The sequence below is a fragment of the Triturus cristatus genome, chromosome 9 (genome assembly GCF_964204655.1).
Source record: "Triturus cristatus chromosome 9, aTriCri1.1, whole genome shotgun sequence".
Taxonomy (NCBI): Eukaryota; Metazoa; Chordata; class Amphibia; order Caudata; family Salamandridae; genus Triturus; species Triturus cristatus.
The window spans coordinates 1,133,111,089-1,133,130,939 of record NC_140592.1 but is presented as its reverse complement, the minus strand read 5'-3'; the positions used below and the strand labels follow the sequence as shown (position 1 = coordinate 1,133,130,939).

At 41.3% G+C, this 19,851-nt stretch overlaps 1 protein-coding gene across 5 annotated transcripts in view; it reads left to right on the top strand.

Annotated features, from left to right (window-relative positions):
• The window catches only part of LOC146799484 (uncharacterized), an 82,730-nt gene extending 78,887 nt beyond the window's left edge, over positions 1–3,843 (top strand). For all 5 annotated transcript variants that reach the window (XM_085627044.1, XM_085627041.1, XM_085627045.1 and 2 more), the window contains one exon: positions 1,761–3,843. In XM_085627044.1, coding sequence (XP_085483170.1) covers positions 1,761–3,339 — 1,579 coding nt within the window. In that variant the 3' untranslated portion in view covers positions 3,340–3,843. The remainder of the gene's footprint in view (positions 1–1,760) is intronic.
• The last annotated feature ends 16,008 nt before the right edge of the window (positions 3,844–19,851 follow it).

Here is a 19,851-nt window from a genome sequence, read left to right as displayed (position 1 = left end):
TGGATATTTATTCAAAGTAATACTTATTGGAGTCTAATTAATCCAATCTGGATTATTTTATGTTGTGGAATCAATACAGTTGTAGTAATATTCAAATAAATTGTCACAGTTTCCTGTGAAAACTTGAAATAGGCTTATGTGGCTAGGATTCATTCAGATGATACATTCGGTTACATTTTCATCCAAATGCTCAGTCCTGAGTGAATGATACATGCAGTAAAGTGAAGAAATAACCTGCTTTCATATCTATCCCACCTTACAAAGTGGATACATTTCTAGACTACTAACCAGGAGAGCAAGTTTACTTAAACCTAACCCGTGGTTACACGTAATCCAGCTTTCAGTCTGTAATGGTAAGATATGTCTTCCACATGTGGAAGGAACTTTAAGGATTTAAGCACGTTCTTAATATATTAAAATGATCTATATAAAATGGCATACGGAATGAAGTTGGTGTACTAATTACTAAGTGTTACATCTGCTGTAGGGAGCAATCTAGAAAATTGTGTGCTGGTATAAACTATCACTTGGGCGTAGACCTGGTTAAAGTTTTCTATATTAACTTAACAAAAGAGTTAGTTGCGGGCTTGCGTTTTGAGGGGTAGGACCTCTGTAACATTACATCTGAAAAGTACTTTGCTCTCCAAAAATATGGACAACTGTCCCACCCGCTTCCTGAAAACTGTCAGTATTTCTTACTAGATCTGTCAATCTTAAAACCAGAGAAGGAAGTTCTGTAGTATGAGATCAATGGCTTCTTTTAGTCTTCATCTTTTGATTTATAGACCTAAAGAAGCAAAATTGTCTCACTATCTGCTTTGCGTCAGCCCCTAATTCCAATCAGAAAGCACCTCCCTCAGTGGGGCAAGGGGTGCAAGATTTCTTTACATGCACTGATAGAAAGAAATCTCAATCATCAAACGTTAAATCTTCTCCCCTCTGAAGCACCCAAACTGCAAGCGGCCAGCATGTTGCTTCTTATTCCATTGATGTAGTGCCAGTGCAAGATTTAAGAAAAGAGATCTCCAAATTCTTTTCAGTCAAAAATAAAAATATAACACGTTTAATATATTAGACACTTCAAAAAAATATATTACTAGTAGGACACTTCATTATAATAACTTTGGTGTGGGTCAAGGATATTCCCCATAGGTTTGGAGAGCTCCTATTTACAACTATTCCTTCTGTTACTCTAAAGTCAGTACCTTTGGTTAGCAGTGGGTGGCTTCCATTATCAATAGCACATGTTTATATTTGGTCTCATCTCAGTCCCTAGAGTAATCACTAATCAAATGTAAAATGCACTTTTGAAAGTGGTTGCTTGCAGATACCACATGAGGCATGCCAATTTGAAATGAATTTCTTTCACTCTTGAAACTTGGTGGGTTAGAAGGTTTAACCTCGCACATCCCAATATGCCCACATTAGCTGCCTTGCTATTGGCCAAAGGGATAAGAGATATTTGTACCCAGTTCTGGAGCAGCATCTTTGCATTCTTGTTAGAAATTATCAGATGGGTGCAGTGTCTACCCAAAGCATTTTAAAGCGCATTTCAAACGTTCCTGAATCAAAAAAATAAATTGAGCAGTGCTGGCAGCTTGTGAAATTGGACCATTTGTCTTTTAAATATAATTTATGAAGTTTTTCTTCAACAGTGTTATACTACCTACTTGAAAACTGTTGGTATAAACTAATGTCCCCGTGCTAATATAATGACATAAAAATCTAAAATACTAACATAAATGTCTTTTTGTTTACAGGACAAATAAGAACATTCTGAAATCTGTTCAGCCTGTACTGCAGACTCAAACCGAGCAGATGGAAACGATGGAGACTGTCTCCTTCTTGGATCACTGTTACGACATTCCTCCCATGTCAGATTCTGAAATGCTGGTGGCCGCTCGTGAGGAGATTGCAAGGTTGCAGCAACGCACAGCCTTACTGGAGGGCAAATTATTTTTTTTGGAGCGTTTTTCAAATGATTCTAATATGATTTATTTCTACACTGGATTTATGGATTATGTTACATTGAAAGCTTTCTTTGTATCTCTGAGACCATCTTCAGCCAATGCAGTGGTGTGGAAACAGTGTCAACAGGATGCAGAAAGTATTGTAAATGATTGTGGGTCAAGCGAGGAAACATTATCTCTCATTGATCAGTTTTTTCTATTTTTGTGCAAAGTTCGCCAAGGATTCCCTGAGGAAGACCTAGCCATAAGGTTTAATGTTTCACAATCTACAGTAACTAAAATGATAATTACCTGGGCTAACTATCTGTACATCTTGTTTAGGGACTTAGTGTCTTGGCCCAGCAGAGAGAGCATTGACAAACATATGCCAGCCATTTTTCAAGCTACATATCCTCGAGCACGAGTGATTTTGAGTTGCATTGAATTGAAAGTACAGGCATCCAGTTTTCCTAATCCGCTAGCTAAACCATTTTCAGTGCAAAATAAATTCACAGTATTTAAAGGCCTTTTAGGACTATCCCCTCATGGGGATATCATCTTTAAAAGCCCTCTATATATTGGTTCTACATCTGAAAACGAGATTACAAAGTTGTCTGGTATTTTGGAATTACTAGAGCCCAATGATATTGTAATAGCAGCAACCCGATTTGCATTACAAGAGGACATTCAAGGTGTAAATGCACATTTTTTGGAATACCCATTTCCATGTCATGTGAGTCCATCTTCGCAGGGAATGGATGAGGAAATCGTAGCAGTGGAAGATGTGGAAATTGCAGAGGTACTATTGGGAGAAGGACAAATATCTGCAGAAGAGCCAGTAGCGTCAGTTGAAGAGGCACAACTATTGGTAGAAGGGACAGACTCCGTTGGAGAGCTAGTGCCTGATGCAGTTGCAGAAAGGGTGCCATACAATGCTGTGGAAGAGATACCAGAACCAGAAGAAATGACACTAGTAACGGTTGAAAAAGAGGTGTCAGAAACTGTTTCAGAAGAGAGGTGGTCCACAGCTCAAGAAGAGGTGCAAGACACCAATGGAGATTTGATGCCATCCATAGTTGAGCAAGTGTTTTCAGTTACCTTTCGAGACGGGTTGCCAGTAGCAATGGAGACGAAGGTAGCAAGTGAGAGTAGTGAACATATGACATATGCTGAGGAAGAACTGATCGCTCAGGGGTCAGAAGAGACTACTTACACTTTTTTGGAAGCCAATCAGATGATCTCCTTAACAATCCATTTGGAAGAAGTTCTAAGCAAAATAAAGGAATATCACATTTTGGATACAATTATCCCATTGACTTTAGAAAGCATAATACATCAGTTGTGGGTAGTGTGTGCTGGACTCGCAAAATTAAGTGACTCACAGGGTTAATTTGGCAATGCATTTTTAAGTTATGTTTATGTGGCAGTCAATGGAAGGACATCTGATGGACAGTGGGGGAAGCGTGTGTGCAATTAACCTACATAATTGCAGCATATTTCTTTGTACTTCGCACTAAATCAAAATCCTGTATTTATGCGTAAGCAGATGGTTTCCATCATTTACTGCCATATCCGTTACAGAAGACTATGAGGAAGAGCCTGCAAACAAGAGCAGAGGTCTTTCCTTCCTCCGGCAAAGAGAAGTTCGCCTTTTACCTCACTCCCAACAACCCACCAAACTGAAAACAAAATGCACAGTAGCTAAAACAGTGTTGTGTATCCAATGCTCACGATAAAAATGCGAGCTTGAGTATGTTATCACTTTTACATATTTATTGTGTTTAAAGAACTGGTTTCTTTTTAACATGCTCAGCTAGATTGAAGTCATTACTGTTCATACACTATTTAAATATCTTTTATGATATTGTATCAATATTAAATGAAAGATTCATCAGCAAGTGTCTGTGATTTGTCATTTCCATTCAAATGTTGTTTTAATCTTAATGGTAATACCAAGGTATGGCATTGCCTTCATTGAATTTCTATGATTCAACAGTTTCCAAGAACATGGTAGAAAAACCTATGGAAAACGCGGTGCATGTAAAATCCAGTAAAAAAAAATGTGTTGTAATAATCTGTATTTGGACATATTTAAGAAGCAGCCACTGATCCTGAATAGTTCGCTTATCTTCAGCCCTTCTAAAACGGGCACACCCTCTGCCACAGCAGGCCCAGTGCTCCCCCATGTCTATATCACTGAGCCCGCTGGATGCAATTCATTTATGAATGGCCACACAGGTAGCCCTGACTAAATATGGGCCTCTTTGGCGTAATGTGGGTATACTAGGCATTACGCTGGGCCTGGCATCAAGTAATCCGTTTTGGGTATATTCTAACCATTTGATGCATTATAATTGTGCCTTGGCAGATTATTGACATTCTGGGTATTTTGGCGTCATTTGAATTCCGTTATTTCATGGACATTCTAGTTCCCTCATAACGATTGGCCCGGCTTTGGATGCTATAATTATCACCCATTTTAAAATCCACAGGAATCTGAATTTAGAAGGTTTGATAATTATTGCATATTACATGTTGTGCCCTTTAAAAGTGGGCATAAGATGCTGGTGTTGGTGCTTAGCACACCAAAATACACAAATACTAGTATTTACCAGGCATTTTATCCTCTGTAAATTTCAGCAGATGTGGTAATTAACACAACATTTATAATTCCGATCCTTGTGCAAACAGTAGTTTGTACAGAGATCAGAAAAGGACGGGCCTCTCCTAATGAGGGCATTGGTGATATCCAGGCTCTCAAACAAAGTAGCTCTAATTGGCATATTATGAACTTTCTAGGCATTATGGAGTCAATAGACTAAAGTGTCCTTCATTTTGAATTTTGAGGGTATTCTAGACAATAAGCAACTGACATTAAGTAAGCACTACCTGGCACTGCCTGCCCCACTTACCTGTGCCCAGTCCTGCGACCAGGCTTGGCCCTTTCCCACCCAGATCTGATGTGATCGTGAGGCTCCCTTCCCCGTGCCTCCACTTGGTACTTCTCTTTTGCCTTCCTCTCAGCTCTCTTTTTGCCTTTTACCTTTTCTCCTTACATGTTTGCATCTCACGCTTATTCAGCTTTTTGCTTTTCTGTCCACTTTTTTCCTTGCAATCTTTGCACTGTCACTCAGCTCTTCAGTCTGTCTCTTATCTCTTTCTTTTCCTCTTGCCCGCGTTTTCCTCTCACCCTTTATACGCTCACTCCCGCTCAGCTCTCTTGCCTAAACTTTTTCTCCTGTTTGTTTTTTTCTCTCACTCTTAATCTCTCGATTTTTCAGTTCTTTGCCGGGTTTGTTTCTTTTCATACTTTGCACTCACTCTTGCTCGCTCAACCTTTTCCCTGTTTTGCCTCTTTATTTCTTCTTCTTTCTGCCCCGCCTTTTGTACCCTTTCCTCCCTCTGCGGCCGTCCAGCCTTTTTACCTTGGTCCGTGGTCGTACCTGCTTTCCTGTCTCTACCGCTGCACTCTCCTATCCTACCCACTGGCCCCAGAACTCCTCCCCTCTCAAGAGCCTACTTAATGGCCAGAGCGACCATCAAAAGATTACACTGGCTACCCGTTGATTCTAGAATCAAATTCAAGACCCTTGTTATGTCCTTCAAAATTCTCAGACTCAACACCCCTCCCTTGCTTCAACCCCTCCTCACTCCCTACGTCCCGGCACGGACCCTCAGATCCTCCAACCGAAATCTTCTTTGCGTTCCTCGAATAAAACTCAGCCGCATGGGCGGCCGCTCCTTTAGGTTCCTCGGAGCCAAGCTGTGGAATGACCTGCCACAACATATCCGTTCTATAGACAGCCTACCAGCTTTCCGGAAAGCTGTGAAAACGTTTCTATTCCCTTGCCTGTAACCCCCCTAGTCCTACTCTCCTCTCAGACTTGGATCTGGGTTTCTAGCGCCGGGACGCCTCATTGCTGGGGCAGCTGTTGCGCTCTACCAAAACAATAGAATAGAATAGAATGGCAGCCACAGTACTGACATGCTGCTGGTGCACCAAAGGCAAGCCCGTCTGCAACCAACTGCTCCCAGCACCAGAATCCCTGGTCCATCACCCACCCATTGTACCCCTCATCGCTACTCCGCCGTAGCCCTCCATACTCCAAACTCTGGTCACTCATCCTAGCACTGGAGCTTGGGCGTCACCAAATAGGAGTTCTCCTGCTTTATCTGCCACTACTCCTGCATGGCCCCCCACTCTCACCTGCAGCCTCCACTTCCCCCGCACCTCCTAATACACATGACCATTTGCCACACATCACCCTCTCACACAGCTCTCAGCCTACCCTGCCTGCCCTCAACACCTGCTTGCTCATCATAAATGCCAGCAAAGTCTAGGACCTCCTGCACAACCCCTTACTGGACTGCTCTTCCTGGACAAAACCTGGCTTGCCTTGACATCACCAAGTTGATCACATGGAGCACTGAGTTCCAAGGCACCAGCTAGAACACCCCATCACCCTCGCCTGATCCATCACCAACTTAGGTTCCTGGATCGCCCCAGCTCCGAAGCCCTGGCCCCTCTCAGCACCTTTCCTCCCCCCCCCCCCCCCCCCCAAGGACAAGGCCGCAAGCAGGATGGTACACATAAGAACTAAGTTATTACCTAGTCTAAAATACCGGGACCATGATGACCAAGTAGGTCGGCCTCCATAAATGCGCAGTACTAACCACAACGGAAGGCTACATCTTTTGTGTCCCAAGGGGCCCGACGCAAGTGGCGTGTGGGTCGGACAAATGGGAGTAAAACTAATTGAGAGGTATTAGTATATACCACAATACACTAAGAGTGATGGTGTGAGAATCGTTAGGGCCACTTCACTTTCACGGAAGAGGGAACCCTTTAGGTAGATTAAGTAATAACTCATTTCTGAATAATTGCCAATGATCTATTTTAGACAGTAGTGGGCAAGAAACATGTTGACCTTTTTGGGGATAAAGAGGCACAATACTCCGTTTTATTCCCCCTTATTTCGGTATTAACTCCTAACAGGGTCCCTTCCAAATAAAGTAATTTTAGGGATCCCTAGTTAATTTTACTCACTATTCACAGACCATAATCTTCTGTTTTATTCCAGAGATTATACAGGCCAATTGAAAAAGATCTCCGGCAAGGGGCCCCTTTTTTAGGGTCCCGTTGGGCATATCAAAGGAGCTAGCCCAGTGATGAAGCATGGCACCCCTTGGGGTGAGTGAGGGTCCTTGCTCCAAAAATTGGAAATTCCCAGTAGGCCGATGATAGGTTTGAGTTATATAATATATAGTCAACCTACTCTGACATACATATTTTCCTGAAACCAAAGCCTCGTTGCTGCAGTGGCATATGGAGACTTCGCATTATCTATATTAAAGAAACACTTTTATGTCATTTTCATTTTTTTGAGAAGAGGAAAGACTTCAGTGCCGTACAAGAGGCTAAATGATCAGTCAACCAAATGTCATGTGGCCAGATGTTAGAAGGTACATCTGCTCCCATGGGATGGATTTTTCTTTTGAAGAGGCATAAGCTGGTGTAAGGGTGACCTCAAGGAGCGCAAAGGGCTGTAGTGAACATATTTCTATTGAACGTTCCGGGGACCAGAATGGTGAGATGCCAGATGAACGAGGCAGAGGGATTTAAAGATTGTGTCTAGTAATGTGGAGCAAGTACAGGGGGAACGGAATCGAAGTAAAGTGTGCATGCCATGGAAAGCTGGAAAATCAGTTGAACGAGGGCATGTTAAATTCTGGACAGGTGGGCAAGTGCTGAACGGGGTAGGTGCAATAGAGTAAATTGCAGTAGTCCAAGCCGGAAAGTTTTACTGCGCGAATTACAAGTGGTGGGCCGGAAGAGAAAGAAAAGGTGATCTTGTGCGGTAGAGGTTGGTGATGGAAATAAGAAGAAATGTTGCCGATCTGGAGGTGATGGAGAGGGAGGGATCAAAATAGAACCCTAAATTCCTAATTTCAGTTTCTGGTATGAGAGCAGGGGCTAAATCGGGTGGCCACGAAGCTGTTCATTAACAAAACTAATGGAGACGGGCAATTAATACAGTTCTTTCGAAGGAAGCGATATCCAGACAAATAAGGATGTGGGTTTTATCAGCATATGTTGTCATGGAGGAGCCATAGACCTGTCAAGATGAGCTGAAGGGTATACATAAACAACGAACAAAGTTGGGCAGAAGGAAGAGTGATGAATAACCCCATAAGAGACCTCCTTAAAAGTAGAACGTATAGGAAGAAGTCTAATAGCTCGTGTGTGACCCTCAAAGTATGTAGTGATACAGGCCGCACTGTGGCTTGTGGTATGGTGTCAGCTGCTGAGGGATCCTGAAGGACCAACACAACAGTGCTGTCTTGGTCTGCTAGCGCTGTAGGGTCATCCAAGACAGAAGACAAAGAGATTCCCTGCTGTTCAGTAGACGGACGCCGGCTTGAGTAGGGTCAAGAAAATTGTTTGATTCAAGTACAGAGGAAAGTGGGATGATAAACTTTTTCTAAGTAAAAGATGCAGGGACCTATGGCAGATATTATTCAGGACCGTGACTTCTGCTGTGGGCGTTTCCAGAAGTGGAACAATTAGAGCTTGTTTGCAGTCTTTGGGAATGGAAGAAATAATTAAAGAAAGGTTTAACAGCTCATTCGGTATAGGTCTAGTTGTAAAAATGACTTGATAAATAAGCACTGGCAATGGGTCTGGCTTAGAGTAATGTTGTATAGTAATGTGGAGTATTACAATTAAATAGCATGGGAATTGAGATGTATTTGAATGCAAGCAATACATTGTAGAATAATATTGGTGAAGGTTAAAATGTCAGGTGACTGTTGCATTTTCAAGCCAGACCTAAACATCGATGTAGGTTATGGACTGCCCTCCCCCGTTTGTCTTGAATAACTAGATAATTTATGGTATTTACTCTAGAAACTGCACTTTTATTTTGGGGGGGGGGGGTGGGGTTATTGATTTTATAAAGGTTCCAAGTGTTCAAGTGACATGAGGCATACAGTTTTGGTAGACACAAGTTCAATGACCCCCTTCTACTCTTGAACAGCCCAGAGACAACACAAGAAACATTATACCATAACCCTGGTATTAACCTATAACGTACACTGCCTCGGCTTATATCACATTTACAATGTAATCCGCATTAATGTTATTGTGTCCTTTAGGTAAACAGTTATTGCTGACATCACACTTTTATTATTGCTTTGCCTTCAGACCGGCCATCCTTGACCTCGTATATTTTCATGGGAATGCCCCTGTAGGCAGGCCACCAAGTCCAAATATTGGTGTGTTTTTTAGGGCAGTCTTGTGCTACAAAAACTGAAAATTCTAAGTCCATTGCATAGTCCATGCCTGTTATCCGAAGCGATACTCTGGGAGAATGTTCTGCCTTCTATAGTTGAGCAATGTCTTGCTTGCCCAAAGTGAGACCCAAGAATAGAAGATGTCTTTTGTACCCGTTTCTACCAATACCATCTATGCAGTGTAACATTGTGAATGTTGGAGATCTCGGAAGCTCCCATGCCAATACCTCCGCAAGACATGCCAGTACTCCGTGCCAGAAACGGTCCAAAACGGGGCAGCTTCAGACCGTATGTACAAAGGTGCCCTCTTCTGATTGACACTGGAGGCAATGAGATGATGCAATCAATCCTCCCATCCAAAGTCTCTGTCTGATGAAATATACCCTATGCAAATACTTAAACTGAATATATCAGGTTGAAATTGCCGCCTCACATGGGGATTGTAGAGCCTCCGTCCAGTCATCATCGTCTAGGGGGCCCACGTCAGCGTCCCAAGTGGCCCTCAAGGAGTTGATGTTCATGGGGCTATTGGTCACTAGCGTTTGGTATAGTTTGGATACTTTATGTTCCCCAAGATCTCCCATAAGAAGTTTTCCCACTAATGGGCTGAATTCTGATACATCTGTCAGGTCCTTAATGTAAAAGTGAAGAGTGTGCCGCAACTGTAGGTATTTATAAAATTGAGAATGGGGCATGGAAAAGTCCCTGCGTAAGTCCTCAAAGGATTTTAGAACTGTCCCCCTTACAATATCCCCCAGGGTTGAAATAGCTATACGGTCCCAACCATGGAATCCCTGAAGGTCCGCTACTTGTAGGAGGAGACGATTTTGCTACAACAGGGTCCCACGTGTGAGGCGGCCCCACCAGCCCTTTCGACGTAGAGTTTGTCTCCATGTCATAACTACCACTTTTGTCACCAAGGGGGGGTCCTTGGGGTCGGTTCTGCTGTATATGAAGGAGTGTACAGAGAGGTCTCCCATTACCCATTGTTCAGTTTAATATTTAAGACATTTTAATAGCATTATAATGTCCAGTTTGTGGCCCTGAAAGTTCAAGAAGCTGGATGAATGAACAAAATGATGTTATGTTATATTAATTTGTATACGCACTAATCACACGTGAGCATCCTGGTGCTTATGCATAACTGCGTGGAGGGCAAGCACATTTTTGTGGAAACACAGAACTTCTACCTAATCAAAATGTGTTCCTCTGGCCCCCAACATGTGGGCAGAGTCAAAGCCACTCTCTAGTGATCCGCACATAATTGTCTGACGACAGATGTGCTGTGAAGCAGGACCATAAAAAATGTCATAAAATATATACATATAGATGCACACACACATACATACTACTGAGTACATGGCACACCAACCTCCGGAATGTGGCTACTCTGAAGATTCTTGCTTTAGACCGATAGAGGTCTGCAGCATTGTGTTAGCCAAAGACAAGGGGGCTTCAGATGCCAGTATGATGCCAAGTATGTGGTTCAGCATTTTCATTACAACAGGCTTACGGCACTCCTGGATCCAGTTGACATCCTGTATTGCTTGATCTGCACAAACAAGCTGCCCCCTTTGGGCCATGGACACAGACTTGAGTCAACTGCTCACATCAGATCTGGGAGGGGCTCACTGTCCTCTTCAGCCCCGTCAGGGACTGCAAGCAGTGCTACTAAGTACTTGCTCTGGTGAATGGGTTTCAATCAATTTACGTGGAACATCCTTCAGAGGTCAAGGAGATCAAAAAGGAAAATTAACAAACTAATGAATTGCAACTCAGATTATACTGTTTACTGCCTGACTTGCTCATGTGAGAAGAAATACATTGGGAGCACGATTCACCCCACCAAGAAGCGAATCTTGGAACACATGAGGGCTATAAAGGATCATGACAAAACATATCCAGTGGCAAGCCATTTTAAGGACAAACATAAAAGCAACCAAAATGTACTGAAATGCTTCTGTCTAGATCAGATCCTCAAAGAAGAACGGGGGGGGGGGAATAGAACGAAGACATTGAGGAAACTTGAGTCCAAGTACATTGTTGAAATGCAAACAAAAACTCCACAAGGTTTGAACAATGAAGAGGAGTTGTGGGTTCACATTCCATAACAATAGAATATTATGTACATTAATTATACAATGAGATAGGGATGGTTAAGGTATTGGACAGATATATGTTGCATCAAATGTATTAAGGTTGAATTTAATCAACAGCATGATTACAATGATTGATGCATCATATGCCCATTCAGGGCGAAATGCAAAATGCAATCATGGAGTGGTAATAATGATTTGGTTAATACTAATTGTGTTTAGTGGATGGCAGATGCTCTTTTGCTGTTGTAAGTTTTTAGTTATGTTTAGAATATTTTGGAAAATGTGCTTTATTGGTACTTACTAGTGATCGATATATGCGTTCTGCCATTATTTAAGCCCTTTCTCCTATTAAACAGTGATTTGCCGATCAGACCCGACAGGCTACGCACTGGATGTACCTGGTGCCCACATGCAGGCTCCTGTTAGGACTGCTTTGATAAGATGTGTAATGAGTAAGCAGTAGATAGCAATGACATTAACTGGTAATCTACGATGTAGCTCAACTGTGGGCGATAGCATACAGAGGTGCTTGTGCATATTTTCAAATATGATATAAATGTCAGTACTAGGGAATAGCATACCTGTGTTGTTTCTATGCTGTTGTGATGGTTCAAGCTATTCTGCACATGGGATTAGCATTTCTGATGTCCACATCTAAAGCTTTTGTACGGATCCGTGATGTCAGCCATGTTAAAAAAGTAAAATACCAATAAATATATTTAAACAAAAAAAAATGGAGTGGTAATAATGATACATATGTCGCCTATGGAATTTTGGCCCATTCAGGGCGTGATTTGTGACCAATTAATTTATTGAATGAAATTTCTTCAGTATTTTGAAAGAAATTGAATGGTCATACAAAAAAACTAAAAAATAATAATGGACATATAATCCTAACCATGCAATGTAATTTTTTGAATTATAAATCATGTCTAATATACCGATTGCATAACATAGATATATACTAACATAACGTTCAAAGATGACCTAAACCCCAATCCCTATACTTTGTGACTAGAGGAGGACTTCCTCTATGTCAATGAATTGAATTAACTGTTTCCTTCCTTTGTATTTGTTGTTTATTTTCTTTAAAAATTATTGTTCTCTAAAACCACACGGTCATTGATAAAGGCTCAAGCCGAAACACGTCTGTTGGTGCTGTGGTCGTGTGGTGAATTAAATATTGGAGAAGAGAAAATTTCCCCAGTGTGCGCCTCGTTTTATGACCGTGGAGGAAGGTCATATATATCTCTCAAATGAGATCACCGCATACAGCAAAGACCATCCAGCACTCCACGAGGAAATAATCGGATTTATTTCTTTTGCAACGACAACATCTACGCGTTTCGGCGGCTTCATGCTGCCTTGTTCACAATGTAGGAGTGCCATTTTTTTCACATTAAAATCGTCACTCAATTAACAACATAAGCGAAGGGCTTGTACTTTCTTTGCACTAGAGAAATTATCTAATTCCCACTGTGGGCGCCATCTTGGAAAAAGGTAGAATGTCATTTATAATATGACTTTATGGAACATGTTCTAAGTGTATACGTTTTGTTTAAACACATTACACAAACGATTCATCTTTATACACTAAGGTCAAAAGATGTTATATTCAATCAAAGATTCTGAATCCCTTTATTTTGCAGCAAAATGTATTACTTGCATTAAAATTCAGAACAAGATTACTCCTTTATGCATATACATGTTAAATGGCTGTATTTCATAGTTTCATATATACCAATCAAATATTATTTTAACGGCAAACATGTTACAAATTCAAAGTGCTAGTCCTTAATTTAGACATTCACTTGATATATGATCAATCAACAAAAAGTGCTAGTGCTTTTGTAAATACAGTACTCTTTCAAAAGTGCTAGTGCTTAAGTATACATGAGTCAACTTAATTTCAGTTCGAATTAGCATACTTTTCTACAGTACTAGATAATTCGCAAGTGCTTTATCGTATATTGTTTGTATATAAAAAAATAGCATCATAATCTTTGCAAAATACTCCTAAGAAACATTTTCTTCATAAAAATGCACTTTCATTTCTTTCTTTTTTTCATTTCATTACATTCTACAAAATAATAACTTGAGTATTTCACTGTACTACAATAAATATAAAGTGCTATGTCTAAAGAAAGTGCCACTGACCTACACTATTAATCACAACAAAAATTAAACTACAAACTTAAAAGCAAATGGTACTTGAATGTGCTGACTCATTCTATTTCCTTCTTATTTACTCAATCTCATCATCATCCTAATACAAGCAAGTATACAGGTACTCGTCTACATTTAGTCCATGTGGTTCCCTGCTGTCGAACTTCAATATGAAATACGTTTCTAACCTACAGAGTTCCTTCTCCCTATTCCCCCCTCTCTTCTTTCTGGGTACTTCAGCTATACAACTGTACTGTAAGCCAATGGGATTACTCCGATGATGAGTTTGGAGATGTCTGGCAATCGGATATATCCTATCCAGATTGATAATTGCTCTCCGATGTTGCAAAATTCTTTTAAATACAGGCAAGGTTGTACTGCCTATGTATATCTTCTCGCAGGGACATTGCAACATATAGACCACAAAACTCAATCTACAACTTAAAAAAACTTTAATCATAGTGGTTTTGTTAAAAGATGTTTTAAAATGCGTGCGAATCATTCCATGATTACACGCCTTACATTTAAAACACTTCCTAAAACCCATTTTCTGTTGAAGCCATGTGGGGGCTCCCCCCCCCCCCCTCTTTTCTTGGTATTCACTTTTCACAATCCGGTCTCAATGATTTCGACTTTCTATATACCACATCAGGATGTTTACTCACTTTAGGGCCCAATATTGGATCATCTTTCACGAGATGCCAATGTTTATTTAAAATGGACCTCAGCTCCTTATGTTTGACATTAAAAGTTGTTATAAATAGATGATTAGCTGAATCTGGTTCTGATTTTGTATTATTCTTTCTCTGTTGGATTCTGGATGGTTCAAATAACACTTTGTCTTTCTAGGTTCCTAGCTTTTACAGCAGCCCCACGTACAATTTTAGGTGAATAACCTCTCTGTAGGAACCGGCTGGTCATTTCCTGTTCCACTCTGCAATACTCCTCTTTACTGCTACATGCTCTCCATGCCCTCTAAAACTCTCCAAAGGGTATGCTTCTTAAAAGAGGTGCGGGGTGGCACTTTCCGCATGCAGAATAGTGTTACCAGCTATTGGCTTCCTAAAAATGGTTGTTTCTAATTTGCCCTTCACTGGTCTTATTCTGATATCCAAAACGTCTATGGAGGTTCTACTAAAATGTCCTACAAATTTTAAATTGAGAGTGTTCACGTTAAGGTCCCTAATGAACATTTCTATGTCTGTCTCCATGCCCTGCCACAGCACGAAAACGTCATCTATGAACCTTACCCATAACAGGACATGTTCCGACCATTGTTCCAGTGGCGGCCCACCGAGCGCCTGCTCCTCTCACCAGCCTAGATGTAAATTAGCATAACTGGGGGCGAAGCAGGTGCCCATGGCCGTTCCTTATTCTTGCTGGAACAGTTCTTCCCCAAATGAAAAAATATTCCCAGTCAGACACCATTTCATCATTTATAAAATCATTTGATTGTGCTTAAAAAATCTCATGGGTCTTTGGTTTAGAAAATATTCAGTGGCCTTCAATCCATCAGTATGCCTTATGCTAGTGTATAAAGTAGCAATATTATGGGTCAGTAAAACCATAGTAGTCTCATTCCAGCGTATGTCATAAATGCATTAAAAAAAATCTTTTGAATCTTTAATATATGATGTCAATGTTCGTACATTAGGATTTAAAAAATAGTCAATGTATTTAGATGTATTTTCAAATAAGCTGCCACATGAAGATATTATTGGTCACCCTGGTGGAGTAGTGGTGTTTTTATGCACCTTCAGGAGCATGTGGAAGACCGGTAACACTGGATTATCTTGTTTGATGAAGTTATACTCATCCCAGCTTAATAGTTCCTGGTGTTTCCATAGCTCAAATCTTGAAAAGAACTGTTCTTTTACCACTTCATATTCTTTTTTGTTGATTCTACGATAACATTCTGTGTCATTCAATTGTTTGAGGGCCTCCTTCTTGTATAACTCACGACCCCACAGCACAACATTCCCTCCTTTGTCCGAAGGTTTCACCAATACTCCCACCTTCTTTGAGAATTTTGTCCACAGTTTTTTGTATTAGAGCTTTTTTAGGATTGATCTTACTCTTTTGGTTTGCAGTTTTATAGTACAAACATTTCAGATCTTTCGTTACATTTTCACTCGTGTTGTCTGTGGTATAAATCTAGAAGGTGGACGAAATGGGGCATGATCATCTCTTTCTAAATTGAATGTCAGAAGTTCTGTAGATTCATTGTTTGCTAGTAGCTCATTCACATTCTCAATTTCATCATTATTCTCGTTATACAATGACAGTAAATCTTCCAGGATGGGTGCATCATTTACATTCAAAGTGTTTGATTCCTCATGGTGGACTGTCTGTATTCTCGAGATCGAGGAGCTTTGGAGGTTTCTGTTAGCAAATATTTTAGATAATTTCAATTTTTGCACAAATTGATATAAACCTATTCTGCTATTAGGATAGTTAACATCGTTTTCATCGCAGTAGGAGAGTCCCAGTTCTAGTACAGATTTTTCCTCATCTGTTAGCACCATGGTACCCACATTAATAATCGTTTGATTGGTGTTTACTTTTTCACTGGTTGCTTCGTGTTGGAGCGCACGGATCTTTTTGATTGCCATTCTTGTGCTCCTTCTGTATCCCTCTTCTCTGTTTTCTCTTCCTCGACCTCTTCCTCGACCCCTTGTGGTATGATGATCTGTCTCTTGTTGTAAAAAACGGAATTTGTCTGTCACAACTAGACTTACATCTCTTGCTCCTCTTCCTCTTTGATCATCCTGTTCTTGTTCCGAGCCAGTGTCTGAGCTCGGTTCACTTTGTGAGATTTCACGGTGTTGAACTGTGCTATTCTGGATCTTTTGTCTTCTTACCGAATCAAATTTTTTAGCAAACGTATAAATACGGCCTGATTCGTAGTCCAGACGGTCGCATAGGTATTTAGTTGCCTTTCTATCCTTTATACGTTTCTCATATTTTTCCAGTCTGATTTTAATTTCTCCTCTGAATTTTCCCACCTTGGCTTGATCTACACTTTTCTCCAGGATATTGTTTAGTTCCTTTATTTTATATATCACATACATACTACTGAGTACATGGCACACCAGCTTCCAGAATGTGGCTACTCTGGAGATTTTTGCTTTAGACTGATAGAGGTCTGCAGCATTGTGTTACCCAAAGACAAGGGGGCTTCAGATGCCAGTATGATGGCAAATAGCCATTAAGCTCTATGCTATCCTAACATATTCACAATCTCATCAGCCAGTGGAATGGAATGTGTTGAAATGAAACTATTGAGGGCCCCAGTCATCCTTGTGCAGGCCTAGCTACCCTTGCTTGGGAACTAGTTCTACGAGGCTGGTCTGTGGGCTGCTGAGACACTAATGAGGTTCAGCATTTTCATTACCACAGGCTTACGGTATTCCTGGATCCAGTCGACATCCTGTATTGCTTGATCTGCACAAACAAGCTGTCTCCTTTAGGCCATGGACACAGACTTGAGTCAACTGCTCACATCAGATCTGGGAGGGGCTCACTGCCCTCTTCAGCCCTGTCGGGGACTGCAAGCAGTGCTATTAAGTACTTTCTCTGGTGAATGGGTTTCCATCAATTTACGTGGAACGTGCTTCAGAGGTCAATGGAGCACCATCAATGATCTTCTTTAGAATTGTGTAGGGGACACACCACTTGTCTTAAAAACCGAGGAGCAAATTGGTTTGAGAATCAGGCCTTTCTGCCCATCCAGGAAACCAGCAAAAGTAGCCATCTGGTCAAATCGTTCCTAATTCTGTTCATGGCTGGTATGTAGGTTGTCCTTAACTTTGTGCAGGAGTTGAGTCATCTTTTTATGGAAGCCAGTACATATTCGATTGCATCAGGGGAAGTGGCTCTAGGGTTTCCTCACTTCTCACCAAAGTTGGCGAGCCATGTGCCTGTTTCTGGGACCACACCATATGCATACTGAAAACTGGAAAAGACGATGAGACTCTTCCGATGCTCTCCATCAGACACTTGTACGATCTTTATAAATCCTTCCAACACACTGGTCTGGTCCCACATGACTTTCTCCTAGGAACACATGATGTTTTCAGGGATTAGATTTCTGGGAAAGCTAATAAACAGTCCTATAGAAACTACAGCAGCAATAGTGCACTGTACAACAACAATAAATATGTTGCCTAAGGTTGTTCAGTGTTACAGAAGACCAACAATGTTGATACTCCACTTTCAGTCGAATCTCCCACCAATGGTAATTGTGCATGTTCTCCATTGTGGCCAGCTAAGGGTACCTTTTGGGCCTAAAGCATCAGAAAATATTAGTACACTTGAGGAATGACTTGTCTGTCACTAGCCCTTTGCTGAAGGCTGATGAGGTTTCAAAAAGAAAGCCCTTTTGCTACGCCATTTAGATGATCTGCCTCCTCAGTAGATCGGTGCACAATCTGCTTAGGGCTTTTTGGCTGGGCTTAAAACGTCCTTGGAAGGCTCTCTGTCCTCCAACACTGTCTCCTTTAGGATGCTCATCCTCCCCTCCATCTGGCACAGGAGGGAAGGGTGAACCTGTCTATACGCTGAGACTGCTAGAGCCTGACACTTCAAAATACCTTTTTGAGACCTCTCCTATTCTGGGTGTAGCCTTTCAGTTGTGGAAATCTGAAATAATTTCTGTTAGCATAAGCTGAAGTCATCTTGGTTGTGGCATCCATTTTGTTAGCGATGTAATTCTTCCGTCTTCACTGTTGCTTGCCCTTCTATTTTGTTTGTGTCATCAGCTTTAGTTAACTCCTTCTGTACTGAGCCAAAGCAATGTATGTACTGAGAAAAGGCCTGTAGCTGCTAAAATGCACCTGGTTAAAAATGTAACTGTCAATCATTTGTGCTGTTGTAAGCAGTTCTGTTCTCCCTCCCACTTTGCTGACTGATTACCCATCTGCCCATGTCTGGCTGTAACTATTCCTGTGTAGGCTTGTACCTTCTATTTGTAACTACATGCTTACTCTGCAACAGACTCTGTATATAAGCACCATGGTCTGTGTATTCAATGTACTACCTCAGGCAGCACTTGAGAGTGCTGTGTGGATGTAGTCCCACTCATGAGTGATTAATAAACTTGTTATTTGAATTCCAGCTTCAGTGCCAAGCTCTATTTTGTTGGTCTATAGACCCGTGGACAGAGAAGGGTGATCCCTGAACTTGTGTGCACACTAAAAGGCACATTTCCACACAGTGGTTGGGAAGCAGTGGGCAATGTGAGATCTAATCATAACTGCTGCTGCCAGCCCGGGGTTATTTCCAAAAAAACACTTTATTCCTCTGTACTCCCTGATCCCTACCACCAAAGGTGCTATCTTGAAATGTACTTGTAACACCCCTTCTGCCAAGGAGGAGATAACATAGTCACAGGCATGTTTAGCCAACATCGTTTTCATTAGAGAGACATTTCTTGTGGTAATAAACTATTTTTTCATCCTGGTGTTATGGGCACTATTATTATGGTGGTGAGTGACCTGGTGCCCTTCCATGTAAGCAGTCTGCTAACATCTATGGTATTTCAGTGGTACTCTCCACACTGCCCATGGATCTGTTTCCCACACACTCATGTCTACCATGGACAGCTTTATTTCCTTCAAACAATCGTCCAAGGTGGAAAGCAAACAGCCAGTCTTAGCCAGGGTGTCGTGAACCCCCTGCTTTAGCAGCTGAAGAGGAGGTGGAGTTCTTAATGGGCCTTGTCTGTCTGCAGCTTGGCAGACAAGGGTTATACATAACATGAAAGGGTGGGTGGTTTGTTAGCTGAGGGAGTGAAATGACTGATGGATAGATGTGTAAGTGAAAGGGTGGATGCAAGGAAGGATGAGTGAAAGAATGAATAGATGAGCAAAAGTTGGGTGGATGGATAAGTGAATGGATGAATAAAAGAGGGTGGATGGATGAGTAAAAGGGTAGAAAGGTGAATGAGGGAAAAGATGGATGTAAGGATGGATGAGTGAAGTAATGAATGGGTGAATGAAAGAATGGATTAATGAAAGCAGATGGATGGATGAAACGTTTAATGGATGGATGCTGAGAAAGATTGGATGGACTAATGAAAGCGTGAATGGATGGATGGGTGGCGTGTAAGGGTGGATAGATATACGGATTGAAAGTGGATAGATGAATGAGCAATTGGATGGATAAGTATGGATGCTGGGACGTTGTGAACTCCCAAACTTTAGAAGCTACAGCAAGGTGGAGTTCTTGATGGGCCTCTTCTGTCTGCAACTTTGCAGACAAAGGGGAGTTAGTGAGTGAAAAGATGGATGGATGTGTGACTTAAAGGATGGATGAATGACTTAAAGGATGGATAAGTGAAAAAT